Consider the following 17,647-nt stretch of genomic DNA (forward strand, 5'->3'; position numbering starts at 1 on the left):
AGAAAGCCGTAGCGACGATACGATTCAAATTATTAATAATACCGTTGTCAAGCCAGAGCAAAACCGAAACTCACTCAGTGAATGGATCACTTTCAAATATTGACCTCCATCGAACACCATTTACTCATAAGGGGCGGTCGGGTAGCCTAGTTGTTAAAGCGTTCGCTCGTCACTTCGAAGACCGAGGTTCGATTCCCGACATGGGTACACTGTGTGAAGTCCATTTCTGGTGTCCCCCGCCGTGATATTGCTGGAATATTGCTAAAAGCAGCGTAAAACCATACTCACTCACTGACTCACCATTCACTAATACTCGAGCCTAATATATAATATTCAAATCAAGTATTCATTTGAAATGTGTATATATAAAACTGCTCTCCTCATTACTTATTCTGAACATGACCCATGAAGGTCCGGGGTAGAATAGGTCTTCAGCAACCCATGCTTGCCAAAAAAGGCAACTATGCTGGTCGTAAGAGTCGACTTATGGGATCGGGTGATCAGGCTCGCTGACTTGATTGATGCATGTCATCGTATCCCATTTGCGAAGATCGATGCTCGTGATATTAGTCAAAGGATTGTCTGGTCTAGACTCGATTATTTACAGACCGCCGTCATGTAGCTGGAGTATTGCTGAGTTCGGCAAACAAACAAACAAACATTCTGAACGTGATTATCAGACGTTTCAAAACAATTTAAGAAAAGTAAACAATGCGTCCATGACATATACCTTTCCTGTCAGGTCAAAAATAGAAATCTTCTCGATTCATACACGTATTGCTGTAGTTGCTTAAACCAGACCTGCTTGTGAATTCTCTTCAGAAAATGAACGTTTAAGCTGTTCATCCTTTGTTAGGGATATTTCGAACTATTTAAGAATGCATTTATTTTGAAGTGAATCTATCAGTTGGTGAATCATAAGTTGGTTATAATCCCTATCAAAAGTTGAATAGTATATTTGTATTCCATTAATCATATCAATAGGTTTACACAGATTAGAACATGGATTGAATCACTTCACACCTGGAGTTCAAACAAGATCTTTACGAGGCGAATACCTGGTATCATCACAATGCGGTATTGATTCATGCTTGTGGTATAGTAGGATTCGTACAACGGACTCTGATTTTAGCAGATATTTCTTATGATTGTTGACATGGTTTGGGGGGTTGAGTCCCTTCCGGGATTCCACCCCACACTGCCAGAGTGAGGCACCTAATCGCCAGCACACAAAACGATCTAACCCACCTAGCCACCGAAGATTCCACCAAATGAAAGTCCAACAACTTGTAGTCTAGATCACGTACTTTGTGTACCCCTCTGACGAGTGTAAATTGGCACGGCTCCCTTGGCCGAAAGCTATGTACACACAAAAGCCATTTAGAAAGTGGTCAAATGTAAGAAATGTTATGTTTGGGATACCACTTTCTTTGTGTGCTGGTGGTTAGGTGGGTTCGAATCCCGGACGGAACTAAACCCTAAAAAGGTACAAGAATGTGAACTTTACTAAGAAAGTGTTATCTCTAATATAACATTTGTTACATTTGACCACTTTCTTGATGGCATTGTATGTTCATAATTCTGTATCATTTAGCATTAATCTACGAGGGACAGATAATCTTTACCTCCATCTAGGTTATTCTATATATTATCAATGTTCGATATGGCCGATCACAGTTTGCAGAGGTTATATCCAACCGTATTTCTAATCCTGTCCCATTACAACGTGAGTGACGTTATCAATAACGGATGGTACCATCTTCAGTCTTCGAGACGATTTACTTCATCCACATCACATTTTTGTATCTGTTAAAGTTGAAGTTATGAAAACTTAGCATTAAAACATGGATTGATTCTTTGGTTGCAGCTACTTTGAAAAGTTTTACATGTGTGCCTATGTGCAAGACGTGGTGTGTACTCCTGACGGGGACGGCATATCCAGCAAGGACAACCTTCTTGAGAACGTCGTGCTGAGGATAAGTGTCTGGGTGGTGGCAGTCCTTGCTTGTGCTGGAAACATCGTGGTGCTCCTGGGGCGATTCCTTCTCAAGGAGGACAACCAGATTCACTCCTTCTTCATAAAGAACCTGTCCCTGGCCGACATGCTGATGGGCATTTACCTGCTGATCATAGGTTCCCGGGATAAGATGTACAGGGGAGTGTACATGTTCCATGATGAAGACTGGAGGAACAGCTGGGAGTGCAACGTCTCTGGAATACTGTCTACGGTCAGCAGTGAGATGTCTGTGATGACCCTAACTCTGATCACAATGGACCGGTACATGAGTATCATGTACCCGTTGTCCTTTAGGAAGCGTGGTTTGAAGGTGGCATACCTTGCCATGGGAAGTTTGTGGACCTTGGCCATTCTTATGGGAGTTATACCTGTTCTTGGATTAGACTACTTTGGAAAGTCGTTTTATAGTGATAATGCTGTGTGCATTCCGTTACATTTACACGATCCCCACGTGAAAGGCTGGGAATATTCGGCCATTCTTATTCTCGGGGTGAACTCAGTGTCCTTTGCCTTCATCAGCTATGCCTACGCTGCTATGTTTCTATCCATACAGAGGACAGCTGTTCCTCTCCGGACTACGAGAGAAAGCAGAGACAGGTGTTTGGTCAAGAGGTTCTTTTTTATTGTTATTACAGACTTTGCCTGCTGGGTGCCGATTATTATCATCAAAATACTTGCTCTTTCCGGTAAGTACATGGTCAATGCAAAACGACCTTCACATAATATATTTCTCTTTTCAGAAACAAGACCTGAATATCTTGAATATGTTTTCAGGAATTGTTAATTATCACCACGTATATATATGACTGGCAAGAGTTGTATCACTTGAAAGAATTTGCTGGTCGTGGTTTCGAATCCCAGAGTTGTCTAGATTACGGTTTATCAGTACTGTGCCCATGCTACTTGGTTCCGCTCAATAAGCTGATACACGATACAACGTAAACCCCATTTCCACTCACTCACTCATTCACGCACGCACGCATTCATCCATGTTTCATGCAAACCCATTAAATTAGGGTAACACCTCTAGATTTGTTCACATCAAGAGTAAATGTATAAATTACTTTTTTCTTGAACTACATGCATCTACTCCTCCATTGCCTAGTGGTAGAGCGTCCGCCCGGAGAGCGGAAGGTCCGGGGTTCGAACCCCGGCCGCGTCATACCAAAAGACGTTAAAAGATGGTACTTGTTGCTACCCTGTCTGGCGCTCGGTATTAAGGGGCATAAACTAGAATTGGTCGGCTCGGAGTCAGTATACTGTGTCTGAGTGGGATATTCGTGTTAACCTGCGGCATGGTATCTCAGTGGGCTAGCACTATAAATCGGCATCAGTCCGGACAAGTACAATCAGCCACACACACACACACACACGTGCATGCACGTCGCTATATAAGTGCAATAATCTTGGACGCGACGTTAAACCCCATTTCACCTCACCTCACCACTAATCCAAGAAAAAAAAGCCTTGTACTAATATAACCTGAGAGTTGATATAATTGTTGTTTTCTGTGAAATATATAAATTGGATTCTATTTTTATACAGTTTTCCTAATCACATAATGCACCTCAACCTAAGCAGAGCACCACACGCCCACATTTTCTGACAATAGGATTAGAGGGATGAGATTATAATTATACAAATCGTACAAAACAAGCACGGAAAAAAACACAATACAGACATGTGTAATCTATTTTCACAGCGAAAAAGAAACATGATCTTTCAATAATCCCGATCGACTCTCCTTATTAAATAAGGCCAAAATACAATTTCAAGAAGAAATAACGGAATGCTAATGGCCATTTTTCATTGGCTGGTTTCCATCGACGTACGACGTAATGCAGTACATGGTCAAACTAGATTACGTAGATCGTCAGGTTCTACGAACTGGGTTTATCTAATCGGGTAACGCTAATCCCCTCTATCCCCCAGCCCAGCTAATTGGTTTCAAAGGGGAATTCTTCTGCGTGTAAAATGACAATAAAAGAGGACAAAATTATATAAATGGCTTATTATTGCTTTCCATAAGTTTTTTTGAGAAAAGGAAACGTTGTGTGAAAAGCGGAGCTGACCAATTTTATGATCACAATTGAAATAAATTAATAACGTTCTTGTCATGCTTGTGCAAAGTTTGATTTAAATTATAATATTCGGTTAGCACAACTGGCAGACAAGGATAACACAAATGACCTAACTTGATAATATTCGGATCGCACAACTGGCAGACAAGGATAACACAAATTACCTAACTTGATAATATTCGGATCGCACAACTGGCAGACAAGGATAACACAAATTACCTAACTTGCACACTCTTCAGATAGTCTAACTTATATACCTTATCGTTTGAAGCGATGGTGATTCTAAGAAAAGGTGTGTTAACACCATTCCTATTTTGTCACTTGATTCCTAAAATGTACAATTTGGGATACAGGGTTTCCTTGGGAGTTTGTCTCGACATTCGTTTGCATTTTCAAGTATTTTGTCAGCATATAAACTGACACTAAACCTTCGAGTTCTCTGACCTATTTTTGTTCATAGTTCTCTCCTGAAAGAAACGTCCTGTCATATGAACTGAACGTACCGGCGCTCGAAGCTTGTACTGAAGTGATATCTTAGCCTCATTATTTGTCATGTTGTCTCATCGTCCAGAGGCGAGAGTGTCCACTGTCACTCTAGACCCACATCGTGACCACTGTTATGTCTTTCGAAGTGTAGTATCCCTTGTAGATCTGCCAACAGTATTATAAATGATGTACAAGTGACACTACACTTCGAAACAAATATCCCATCTATCGCGACCACACAAAACACCCTCAGGTTTCTGTCCGGATGGCAAGTGAACCGTATTCGGATTAAATGGAAATTGGGAGTCGGATGTTACTTTGAAGTCCAGTGTATGATGGTGAATACAATATCCCAGCAATCCTGATACAGTGTTGAGAAAACTCTCAGTCGGTATTCACGGACTATCAGCCATCTACTCTGATTGTTTCCAGAAAGGACACTTTTGTATAAACGATCTGTATTATGTAAATGCATGCTCTGGCATCTGTCTGTGGCACCGGTCAGTCTGTACGTTAAGATCCATTTAGATGAAGAAGATCATAGACCCTTGTGCTGGGTTACATCTGACTGTTGTTAATGCTGAATATGCAGATAGGAACAGGTTCTACAGGTTTGTGACGATGATTATTATCTTCATGGGAATATTATCTCTGATCTATTTTTTCTAAAGTAATTATCACGCCTCGTTTAGTTGATAACCGTTGTAGATTGTGTAGGAGTGTAGGGAGAGTTGAACATTGTTCCGGTAAAAGCGCTGCAGAGGAAAAGTACATCCACCAGAAAATCGAACCAGGGTCTTCGGCGCATCGAGCAAGCACGTATACCATACAACTACCCCACCGCGTCTGATAGTTATAGATCGGCTTAACTGTGTCGTGATAAAAATGTTAATAATCTTCTACAGAATTTGGCTTCAGAGTCAAGTACATGTAATAGAATATATTGTGTTATATTCTGACCTAGAGAAATAAGTACATGCAAGATAGAGTGGATGTGCTGCGGTAGAATATTACGATAAGATAAAAGATATAAGATGAATATAGGTTAAGTTATTATCAATTATTTCTCAGGAATAAGGATAAGAACTTTCTTAATTATTCAACTTGGGGAGGATAATCCGTATTTCACGTTGCTCGTAAGTTAAGTGATTAAGTCTACAACAGTTTTGATTATAATATGGTTATGGTTATCTGTTATAGAACGAAACGTCATCACAAGTGCATTGCATATACCATACTGATTCCTGAAGAAAAGAACATTCATTTATCACGACACGTACATCATTGAGGGAAAATACAACACCGTTCCTTTTGAACTAAGAACAATGATCAATATATACCACTTTATTCATTACATCAAAACAAGTATGTGGGATGTACTGTCATTCAGCACGTAACTTTGAAGGACATTTCAATTACATTGCCTGTATCAATAAACGTCGTGCAGTATCTCAAATGAAATTGCTCCTATGGTGTAGCGACTGGGTGAAGGTGCTCTATCAACGGCAGCGCTTCTTCTCAAATAAACCTGTCATCCTCGATCAGTTGTGTCACATAGAGTCTTGAAATTAACTGTCACTTCTATCACCGCAGACGTCTATAACGACACACGGGGACGGGATATATCAAAGCAACGACGTAGCATACAATGGAAGAAGACAATGTACGCTAACGTCATTTGTGGATGGAAGCATCGTGTTCGTGTGAGAACCTTACGCCTGTAATCAATACCGGCTATTCGAGATACGTCACATATTTTGTTATGGTCAGCAGAAAAATATCTTCTCGGGGCACAACATCTTGTTTCCAAGAAAAAAAACCACCATTACAATCTTTGAGAAACAATGTTGAACAAAGTTGACTCGTCATGACCTTAAACCATGTAAAGGAGATATTTCGTATGAATACCTCCTTGGAGGTATAAAACGATCCTCAGCCCGACTTTGGTTTTCAGAAATGTTTGGAAAAAAACTTTAAGATAGTTGAATTGACATGTGAAATACATAAATATGTTTCACCACTCTTTTGCCTTTTCCTTCTAATGGAATCTGTTCGGGAGAAACACGAGGCTGAATATGCCCTGGCGTTGACATTTTGTGGCCCAGATGTGAGTGAGTGAGTGAGTGAGCCGCGTTTCGCAATATTCCAGCAATATCACGGCGGGGGACACCAGAAATGGGCTTCACACATTGTACCCATGTGGGGAATCGAACCCGGCGTGACGAGAGAACGCTTTAACCACTAGGCTACCCGACCGCCCCGGCCAAGATGTGAAGAGATGCGTCCTTTAGGCGTGCCCGAAACCAGTGGTCGTGGGTTCGAATCCCAGATTCACCCTGATTATGTTTCTCAGTTGGTCAACCCTGCAAGTGGGAGTTGAAGAGAGCCCACACACGGCAAACTGAGAAACGTTTGAAATAATTGAATGATCTTATATATGCTTTCACAAATTAAGGTTTTACGATAATTTTCAACTTACTTATTTTCTCAGGTTGTCTTTAAACCGCAATAGTCCACCACGAAACCTTCAGGGCACTTTGCAAGGAGCAAAAATTTGTAACACGTCCCATTTTAATTCTGGAAATCCAATAGTCCAGAAACTCTACGGTGTTTGCCCAGTCTCGGTCAAAGGTATTTACAAAAATAAACATGCTGTTTTCATGGGAACATACTAAGGAAGAAAAATTAGATTTTCTTTTTCAAAACTCAATATTTACACTATGTCGCCCATGGGCAGGCCCATTGGGGAGTATAGGTTCCTTTACTTAAAACTCATGTTTTTGTTTCGCAAATACATGAATGTATTTCTTTCAAGTATATTGCCACAAAATTTAACTCATTTTAACTTAATTCAACGATTTTATAGCGATATTGAAATATTTCGCCCATGGGCGAGAAAAAAGTTTGGCCCATTGGCAGGCCCATGGGCGAGAATATTTTTCTTTGCTCAAAACTCATGTTTTAGTATCGCAAATACATACAGGTGTTCTTATAAATTTCATGACACAAAATTTAACTCATTTTAACTTAATTCAACGATTTTATAGCGATATTGAAATATTTCGCCCATGGGCGAGAATATTTTCCTTTGCTCAAAACTCGTGGTTTTGTTTCGCAAATACATACAGGTGTTCTTACAAATTTCAGGATACATAATGTAAATCATTTTAACTTAATTCAACTATTTTATAGCGTTATTGAAACATTTCGCCTATGGCCACAGTATATTGTATCATGTGAAATATACTTTATATTATGCCATTACATTACTGTTTGAAAAGGACCTTTGATTGGATGTTTCCTTTGTAGAAGTTTTACAAATTTCACCTTTTTAACCTTTTGTAGCGATCTTTAATGAACCCGGCCTTACCTTTGAAAACGTTTTGATAGTTTATCACACGAATTCATGCGCGTGTACTCCAATTCATTGGCGTGGTTTTCCACAACATTAAAGTTTTTTTCATTTCCCATTTAATGTCTCGTTGTTACATCACACAGGGCAATTAAGTGACATTATGTATGCAATATACAGGTACGCGTGCGCGTATTTTAATGGAAAACACCCCGATTCGTCTTTCATTGCATAACGTCTGGCTGAATATCTCACATTCTAACGAAATCTCGAAATAATTATTTAATTATATGCGGTGTCGAACTGACCAATGGAAATTATGTTTAACGGCGATTGAGGAAAACCTGAGTGAATATTATGATACGAAAGCAACTTTTAAATGTATTGACACTTTTTGTATGAAAATGGCAACAGTTCAGGAAAAAAAACAACAGCCTTCTTTTGATAATTCTCATATTCTCATAAGTACGTTGTATCTAATTACAGTGTCGGCCTTTTTTACAGGTGATTCTACAATACCTGCTCTCGTTCAATTACAATCTACCACAACAATTTACCATAATAAAGTTGTGCAGCTGTTGTTGTGGGATAATTAATACCTTGCCTGTGTATATATATTTATATATATAGAAAAAACAGAGTCCAGATATTCGTGCTTGTCAAAACTCCTTTATCCACACAAGATCTGTCGTCGTTCAACGGCTCTTCAGGTGTAATGAAAACTTTAACTTACATTGTAGTCCTAGGCGACGCATAACAGTAGTATTGGTGGCGTCATAAAGCCTATGATGTAATAGTGACAATATAGGGGGAAGTAAAACGTAGTCCAAGGCGACAGTCAACGTAATGTTTTTGACGTCTTAAAGCATATGACGTCATATTGATAATAGCGGGAGGCATGAATATGTTATGTTGTGAGTGCACAAATATACATTGAGCTACATGGGGAAGTTTTTAAAATTATACTTTTGAATTCAGTTTAGGTTTCAAAAACCTAATGAACATCTGTTCTTTTTCCATTCGTAAATGTTTGTCATTATTAAACAATTTATAAAACGGAAAGACGGTAAAATGACCACTCTCTCATTCATCAATGTGCTTACATTTATACAACGCACAGTGATTCGGTCTTTCAGTTGCATACCAGTTTCTCCAATATAATGCTCAACACATCCCGCACATGTTAAAACGTATATAACATCTTTACTGCGACAGTTCATGATGTTTTTTACAGTAAACAGTTTATCTCGGCAAAATTGAAATTTGCAGTCTTCAATTATTATTGGGCAAGTTCCACATCGAGGTGTGTTACACTGTGTTATTTTGTGAGTATTTGGATGGACAAAGAATTTGTTTAAGATTTTTAGGCTGTCTAGTGCTGCGTATAAGTTTACACTTAGATATAGTTTTACTTTGCTGTAAAATTGGAAGATTGGCTTTTATAAGGCGCATAATGTTACAGTTTCTGGGATTGTAGGTACACACAAATGGAAGAATGTCCGTGTCTGTATGTGTTTCTTTTGTTTTCATTAATGTTTCTCGTGGAATTTTCATTGCTTTATTTACAGCGTTTTATTATTTGGTTCTCAACAGTGAAAGAGTTACACAATTTCCGGGAGATTCTGGATTCGATCCATCCTCTGATTTCATTCACTATGGAATGTGACCACAATGAGATTTCATTTTTGGACGTGAAAGTTATTAAGCAAGAAGACCAATTGAAAACAGATATTTACTACAAGTGACGGACACGCATCAGTACCTACAATTCAATTCATGTCATCCGCGTCACGCTAAAATTAATATTCCATATTTGATGGCAAGAAGAGTGTGTACTATTGTTTCGGGTGTGGACACAAGAAACCGAAGATTAGAAGAATTAAAGACATATCTCCAACTACAAGGATATCCGTGTTGAGTGATTAAAGACGCTGTAAATAAAGCAATGAACATTCCACGAGAAACTTTAATGAAAACAAACGAAACAGATACAGACACGGACATTCTTCCATTTGTATTTTCTCCGCGATCCTGATGTGTATCATCGTTTAATGGGTAATTCATTAAAAGTATGTTGTGAGGCGATATCAAAGGCGCCGCCCAATATAGACAGTGTCGTCCGGTGAACTACCACCCCACCCTGTCAGTAAGACTTATGTAATCGGTACACAAATATCTTTGATGCGGTGTCAGTGTGGAAGGAGTTTGAATTACGTCCGCTACTCGCCACAGAAATCCTCAAAGTATATACAATCAACAAGGCCAATGCCGTACTTATAACCTAGTGACGCTCGTAACAACGGCTGTCAATCTGTCTGCTTGAGCTACCATACCATCATCCCTGTCACAACTGGCGTATTAACGGCTTATTCAAAATATTAATTGTCCTCAACCGGATGTTACATTCCTTATATCAGCTCAAGGCCCAATTTATGAAAATATGCACTAGACATAAGATTTAAAGACTAATAAAATCATTTTTAAGACCGCACAGACCATAAAACCGAATAAAATACGTCTTAGTATCATCTCTTGTGTATTAGATGATGGTAATGACCTGAAATGTTATAATGTTAGATTAGGAAGGAGAAACATGAAAGTGTTTTATAATACTTGGGAACATGAACAATAAGATGTAGCAACATAAACATGCATGGAATGGAATAAGGAAAATGGTGAAAACAAATTGAAATAGATTTTATTAAAATATTATGGTGCTAAACGACTTGCAAAAGCGGTACCCCAAAATTGTTTGACCGTATTTGGTGTGTTGTAGACTGACGACTAGCAAGGAATTCTCATGCTGTACGCATGGTTCCATATACAAATTCAGATATACAACCGGTATGAAACTGAGAACTGAGATGCCAAGTATAACCTGCATTCACACACGGAAGCAATATACTTGTGTGTATGCCCTCTCCTCTGAAAAAAATGTATCACTAAAGTATTTGCATTGTAATAAATATACTAATTGATAAAACTTAGTAATTTGGTGTGTCTCCCACAGATATGATTTTCGGTTTGTTTACACCTTTGATTGATACGGATTACGTACATGTAGTCACTGTTTCTAGGTGATTAATTATAGTCTGTTGCAGAATATGCAGTATAAGTGTAGTCATTTATACATACATTACACATATACAGATGAAATACACAATATGATACAGTGCAAGAACAAATTAAGATTCGGTTTCTATTAAGAATAAGTTTATGATTATGGATTTAATCAGCGGTCTATATACATCTTCAAACAGGTTTTACAGGCCAACAGGGTTGAGATACAGCATCGGCATACTCAAGTGGAGTTTTTTTTCTGTCGGTCGTAAGTTCAGTGTTTGACTGAGCACACATGTTTCGGGGTTGTGATATTTTCTTCTCTTTGTTGGCACTCTGCCCGGATTTAGAGAAAGGTCTCAGCATCATTCTTCTTAATGATGTCAACAAGCTTACAAACTTGTAGATGTTGGGACGGTTAGGACCAAACATTTTCAGCCAAGAGTGTCACTCTTCCCAGTGTCAGTAGGCCTGGAACCCATGGTGTCAAACAGGTTCTGCACAAAACGTCCATCAGATTTTATCTACTGTTCAGCAACATTGTCACTGAATTTCAGAACTCTGGCATGATCAAGGATTTACGAAGGTGAACGAGGAGAAAGGCAGACCCACGTGGATTTACTCTTAGGTTTTTATTGTCCGGAGTAAACATTTTTGGCCATTTCAGACACTAATTGAACAGAGTTCACCTGCACATGTCCACTTTAGTCAGACAGACTATAAACAAAAAATGCAATGAGCTGTAGCTCTTAATCCCCTATAACAACAACAACAACAACAGGGTGAGGACACAGTAAGGTTAAACCGTGTCCACCAGGCAATCTCAGGTGGCTAACGTCATATCTCCCATCAAGTCAGCTATATTTTTCAAGCATAATTTAATTTTTTACATTTTGAATAAAATGAATTTATTTTAAGTAAAAAACAAACCTACACAATATCAAATACAACATTTATAACCTGTTCTACACTTCGCTCCAATTAACCTGGATCATTTAACTCGCTCGCGAAGGTCGAAGGTCGTATACGACTTTAAAGTGAATACATCTACAGTGCACAAGTAACTTTTAACTGTATCATATATATTCATGATAAGCAATTATTTTAGTTCCTAAATCGAATGAGCTGAGGCTAAATCTGCAAAAGGACAGACACAATATTTCTTTGTACAATCCAACGATACAAACATAGCGGCTGATAACAATGATTGAATAATCAGCAATATACGAGGGGTGTTCATTAAAGATTTTCCCTGACCCACTTCCGATGGACCTAGTGGAAGGAAACTTGGCATAGGTATTAGTCTTTCTCCACATAGGAACCACCAAGAGTTATACACTTCTCCCATCGTTTTATGCAACTATGGAGACCTCGCTTGTAAAAGCCCTCATTTTGCGTCTCAAACCAGGACTTGACTTCAGAAATCAGTGTTTCATCATCTGTGTAACGTTTTCCCTTCAAAGATGACTTCATGGTTGGAAAGATGTGGAAGTCAGATGGTGCAAGGTCAGGAGAGTAAGGAGGATGTGGAAGGATTTCATAGCCAAAGGACCGCGCTTCTGTCTGGGCAACATGAGAGTTGTGAACTGGAGCATTGTCTTGCAGGAGACGGACACCCTTGGTCAGCATGGCACGCCTCTTAAGCTTGATAGCGTCCCGCAATTTCCGCAGCAGTGAAGCATAATAAGCTCCTGTAATTGTGGTACCCTTTGCCAAGAAATCCATCATCACTACTCCGTGCTGGTCCCAAAACACCGTGAGCATGACCTTGCCTGCAGAGGGTTGGACACGTGCCTTCTTTGGGGTGGTGACTCCACATGCTTCCATTGCATCGACTGAACTTTAGTCTCAGTATCATAGTGATGGACCCATGTTTCATCCTGTGTGATAAGTCTGTCAAAAAAGTTTGCCTGTTTTATTTGGCACATGTCCAAAAGATCCTTTGAGCAATTGACTCGTTCCAGCTTTTGGAAATGTGTGAGCAACCTGGGAATCCATCGTGCAGACACCTTATGCATGTTCAAATTGTCATGGAGGATCTTTTTCCACAGACCCTACACTGATCTTGACATCTTGTGCTAACTGGCGAACAGTTATACGTCGGTCTGCCAAAATGGCGGTCTCCACTTGATGGATAGTGTCCTCATCAATGGCTGAATGGGGGCGACCAGGAATGGCAGCTGTTTCCACAGATGTCCGACCACACTTGCACTGGCGATGCCAGTGTTTAACAACATCATATGATTGGGCATCTTCCCCATAAGTTGCTTTCATTTCATCGAAAGTTTCTTTTGGTGTGCGACCTTTCAAATATAAAAACCTAATCACCGTCGGTATTCTACTGGCTCCATTGTCACATCCTACTCGATCATAACACCTGTAAAAGTGGTAAGATTAATAGTTCGGTGCTGCAAATTCAGACATAACCCATAGATACATGTATCATTACACATGTGAAATTTCAACCAAATATGATAACCCTAAGTGGTTTAGGGGAAATCTTAAAGGAACACCCCTCGTATTATTTGTTCTCGTTCAATCTATTGTACATTTTGAAGTCATTGTAAAGTTTCAAGGAGTACTAAAATATTGTGGTATTGTGAATGAATTTAGAATATGAATAGCGAAAAACAGTCACCATATGGGATGTACATGTATAACTTGTCTTCCAACACCACGCTTGTGCCGAGGCCCGTGGTCATAAAACTAATCGGTCCCATAAAAGAAGCAACTAGTTTTACAGATATTCCGCTGTACTTGCTATGGTTCACTCCCAATTCTCAGACGACCTAATCATCGGACAGACTAGTTAAGTGTGACCAGTGTACCTGCCTGGTTTTACCTCCTAATTACTGAGCTGCCCAATTCTGTCATACTGTGGCAGAGTAAGCTACTCCAACTCGTTGAATGATACAGATTATGATTGTGTTTGTAAGTTGCGTTTGCGTCTGTGTCGGGTTGCACCTGTTTTATTAGGCAAGACCAGGAGTAGTTTTTTCAATGAAACCTTTTAACCGTTGAGTTTGGTTTTCATCAATTTGATTAGATACAATGTTAGGTAGAATAATAACACGTTATATAGATTAACCATCTCCCTAACTAGAGTATGATCTCACATGATCTGTACCGTTCTACATTACTTTAAGGAGACATTGAGTGACATGGCGACATAGTGTAAAGTTTTTGAAAAAATCTTTTTCATTTTTTCTTCCTTAGTATGTTCCCATGAAAGCAGCATGTTTAATTTTGTAAATACCTTTGACCGAGACTAGGCAAAGACCGTAGAGTTTCTGGAATATTGGGTTTCCAGAATTAAAATGGGACGTGTTTTGTACTAATTGCATCCAACTGTATGACATGTTGTGGGTAGCTGTAGGACTTACTGAGATGAAACAGGCGCAGTTGTTTAAGGTTAAGGATATTCTGGGCAGTACTATAGCAATGATCATTTGGAACTTGAAAGTTTTGGAGGACAATATATAATGACCTATGCCACGTTTCCTGCGCACTTTAAATTGACATTATGACTGTTTACACTTATGTTCGTTCCCTGCAATATTTTCACGTACTAGTCTGGAAAAATATCCTGAACGAACAAATGCCATTGCAAATTGCCAAAACTGTGTATTTGACCACTCGCTTAGCAATTTCCTACTAACACGGCCAATTGATAGTCTGTAATAAGTAAAAATCACGTCTCACCACAACATCGTCAACCTCCAAATATTTAACGGTTGGTTACTAATGACTGCTTCTTGAAAGCAATGAACACACACACACACACACACACACACACACACACACACACACACTCTGACAAACACTTTAACGCATAAGCCGTCACACCCCAACTCACAGTACTACTTTGCCCGGCTGGAGAAGCAACCTATATACCAGTTTCTATTATAGATCATGTGCAGCCAGTTGTTGCCATGATGAATAAACACTATGGTATGGAAAGAAATTCGCTTTGCAAAGCGTTGATTACTTAGTATGTCCAAATAAACATTTTAAGATTCCACAATCATAAAGGTCAGAATATATAGCTGACTTATACATTCTAGAACGCCACGGATGATGACTGAGCTGAGAGTGTGGATGCTTCAGATGATTGATGGGGTTACTTAAGAAAACACACCGAGTACTTGTGGTGTGTTCATGTATAGCAGTCTCAGTGAGCGCTGGGTTGTGATCTATGTACGTCCATTCATTTCGGACGTGGTCATAGATTTGAGATAAATGTCCTGAGGCGAAGAGGTCAAACAGCGTGTTGTCGTGTATATCCTCACACGAAGAGCCATATTTCTTGATAGAATTACTAACCTGTACACTTGCAACCATCACCTCGAGACCCTAAGTCTTGCTGACGCAGCAATTAGTGAAAGGTCCCCACCATGATATGTACATTGTACAGAAGGGGAGCAATTAGAAGAACATTTCAGCAGAAGAAACGCCTTTTTGGACACGGATGCCGGAGTCTTTATATGACTGGTTGGTCTATTTTGGTTGCTAAACACTGTCAGTTAGTATCGTTTTGTTAGAGGGCGTCACATTGGAAAAATAGTGACCAGAGGATCGATGGAAATTGTTGGTTGTTAAGAAATGATTTCTGCTTGTAATCTCTTGAGTCACGATGAGGTCAGTTTGCAACATGTGAACGAACGATCACTGGGTAACATACATATCTATATTTTTTTTCGCGACGCGTTACTTTGAAAGGATATATAATTCATGGTTCATATCTATTGGGAATAGGGGCGGTCGGGTAGCCTAGTGGTTAAAGCGTTCGCTCGTCACGCCGATGACCCGGGTTCGATTCCCGACATGGGTACAATGTGTGAAGCCCCTTTCTGGTGTCCCCCGCCGTGATATTGCTGGAATATTGCTAAAAGCGGCATACAACAATACTCACTCACCCACTCTATTGGGAAGAAGTGAAACAACTAATTGGATACGAAGTGGATGTCTGAGAACGGTTTATTCGTTATGTGAACTACTATGTATGGTGGTTAATATCAATTCATTCCGATGCAAATACTTCCTTTCAGAGTTATATATCATGAAGTGTAGTCTACAGCAACAGAAGGGCGTATAGTTCATTTACTTCCGGAATGTGCAGGAAATACGATAAAACGCAACACTGTTGCATTATTCATTCTAATGGTCTGCCGGAAGAGGAACGTACTTGGAGATCAAGGATATAGATTTTCAACATCTTACGGTTAATAACATCTGCAGGCAGGATGGTGATAAGTCACTGCCTGGCACACACTGTTACAAATAGCTACAACTTTACTGATTGATGAATAAAACCCGCCGATAAAGTTAAATTTATCACTTTACGTCCCGCGGCAATGGTGTCTGTACTTCCTAAAATACGGTTTAGTCGAAAGTCGAAATGTAAGATCGATATTGTCACTACACATGCTTCGAAGGTTAAACCATGACGTTCATGAAGGAAATCTTTAGTAGTGAGTGAGTGAGTGAGTTTGGTTTAACGCCGCTTTGAACAGTAATCCAGTTATATCACAGTATGTCAGCTTGATGAGGGAGGAAAGCCCCAAGTGATGAAGTGATGACGTTTATCACTTTGGTGACATCCACGAGCACGGGTATTGTATTGACCAACCTAGAAACACAATTGTGGCGGTCCGGGATTATCTTTTAAGGTAAGACATCGGGATAAAAACAAATTATTCGCGATTATATCATGTGTAATTTATTTTACTAAATCAATATGATGATAAGCCACACTCAATATTATGACTAGCTTTCCTAAAATATGTTTAAAAAAATAGTGTTCCTAGTTATTAGCTTTTCGGATCAGTTTACTACTGAAGTACCCACCTTGCCTCCGAGCAGAAGAGCAACCTATGGTTTACATTACATCATTAGAGTGAATCCCTCGGTTTGATTCCCCTGACGAGTACCATGCATGAAGCCCATTCGTGGCGATCCCGTCATTATCATGTTAAGACTGGAATATCGCTGAAAATCTCTTTGAACTCAACTCTCGTCAACTCACACACAAGCACACACGTATCCGACGAAGGACGAATGTTGCAACAAAACGTTTATATTTATCCCAGAAGAAATCAAATTGTTATTTGTATTCTGTCGATTATATTTATATGAACAGCCGAGAGAATCATTCTGTCAAATAATATTCAAAAAAGAAAATTGATTTATTAGTTGAGACCTAGAGCAAGTAAAAACATTTACGAAGCATTACAATGCTGTTTCTACGAACATTTCGTCATATGACTCTTCCTCAGAAGTTGTTTGATCAAGATTACAGCGTTTAATTAGGCCTCAGTTACGCTTTCAAAAGGTTTTATGGTAGACATATGGAGGACATTCCCAAATTTGACGCATCAGTGTCGAAAATGATGTCCGATGCACTTTTCACATGTTCCCGTGTTTGTTAAGGTGAACAATTGACATGCCTTTGCATGTGTTTGTGACGTGTGCCACAGGTGGGGCAGTATACGCTCACCTTTTCGCGAACACTATCGTCACTATTTGATAGTGATTCATATACATATGGTTATTGAATAGTTATAATCATTAGACATAATCAATGGTTATGGAAAGAGTCTTGTCGCTTTTGTTACAAACCGATTATTTGATATATCCAACAACTATGTTGAC

At 39.3% G+C, this 17,647-nt stretch overlaps 1 protein-coding gene across 1 annotated transcript in view; it reads left to right on the forward strand.

Annotated features, from left to right (window-relative positions):
• LOC139474806 (relaxin receptor 2-like) overlaps nucleotides 1-17,647 on the forward strand; it is a 93,481-nt gene that overhangs the window by 60,819 nt on the left and 15,015 nt on the right. Inside the window, exon 15 of the mRNA XM_071257930.1 lies at nucleotides 1,868-2,703. Coding sequence (XP_071114031.1) covers nucleotides 1,868-2,703 — 836 coding nt within the window. The remainder of the gene's footprint in view (nucleotides 1-1,867; nucleotides 2,704-17,647) is intronic.

This window comes from Haliotis cracherodii, unplaced genomic scaffold, assembly GCF_022045235.1.
Source record: "Haliotis cracherodii isolate W230 unplaced genomic scaffold, xgHalCrac1.p SCAF_3, whole genome shotgun sequence".
NCBI classification, from domain to species: Eukaryota; Metazoa; Mollusca; class Gastropoda; order Lepetellida; family Haliotidae; genus Haliotis; species Haliotis cracherodii.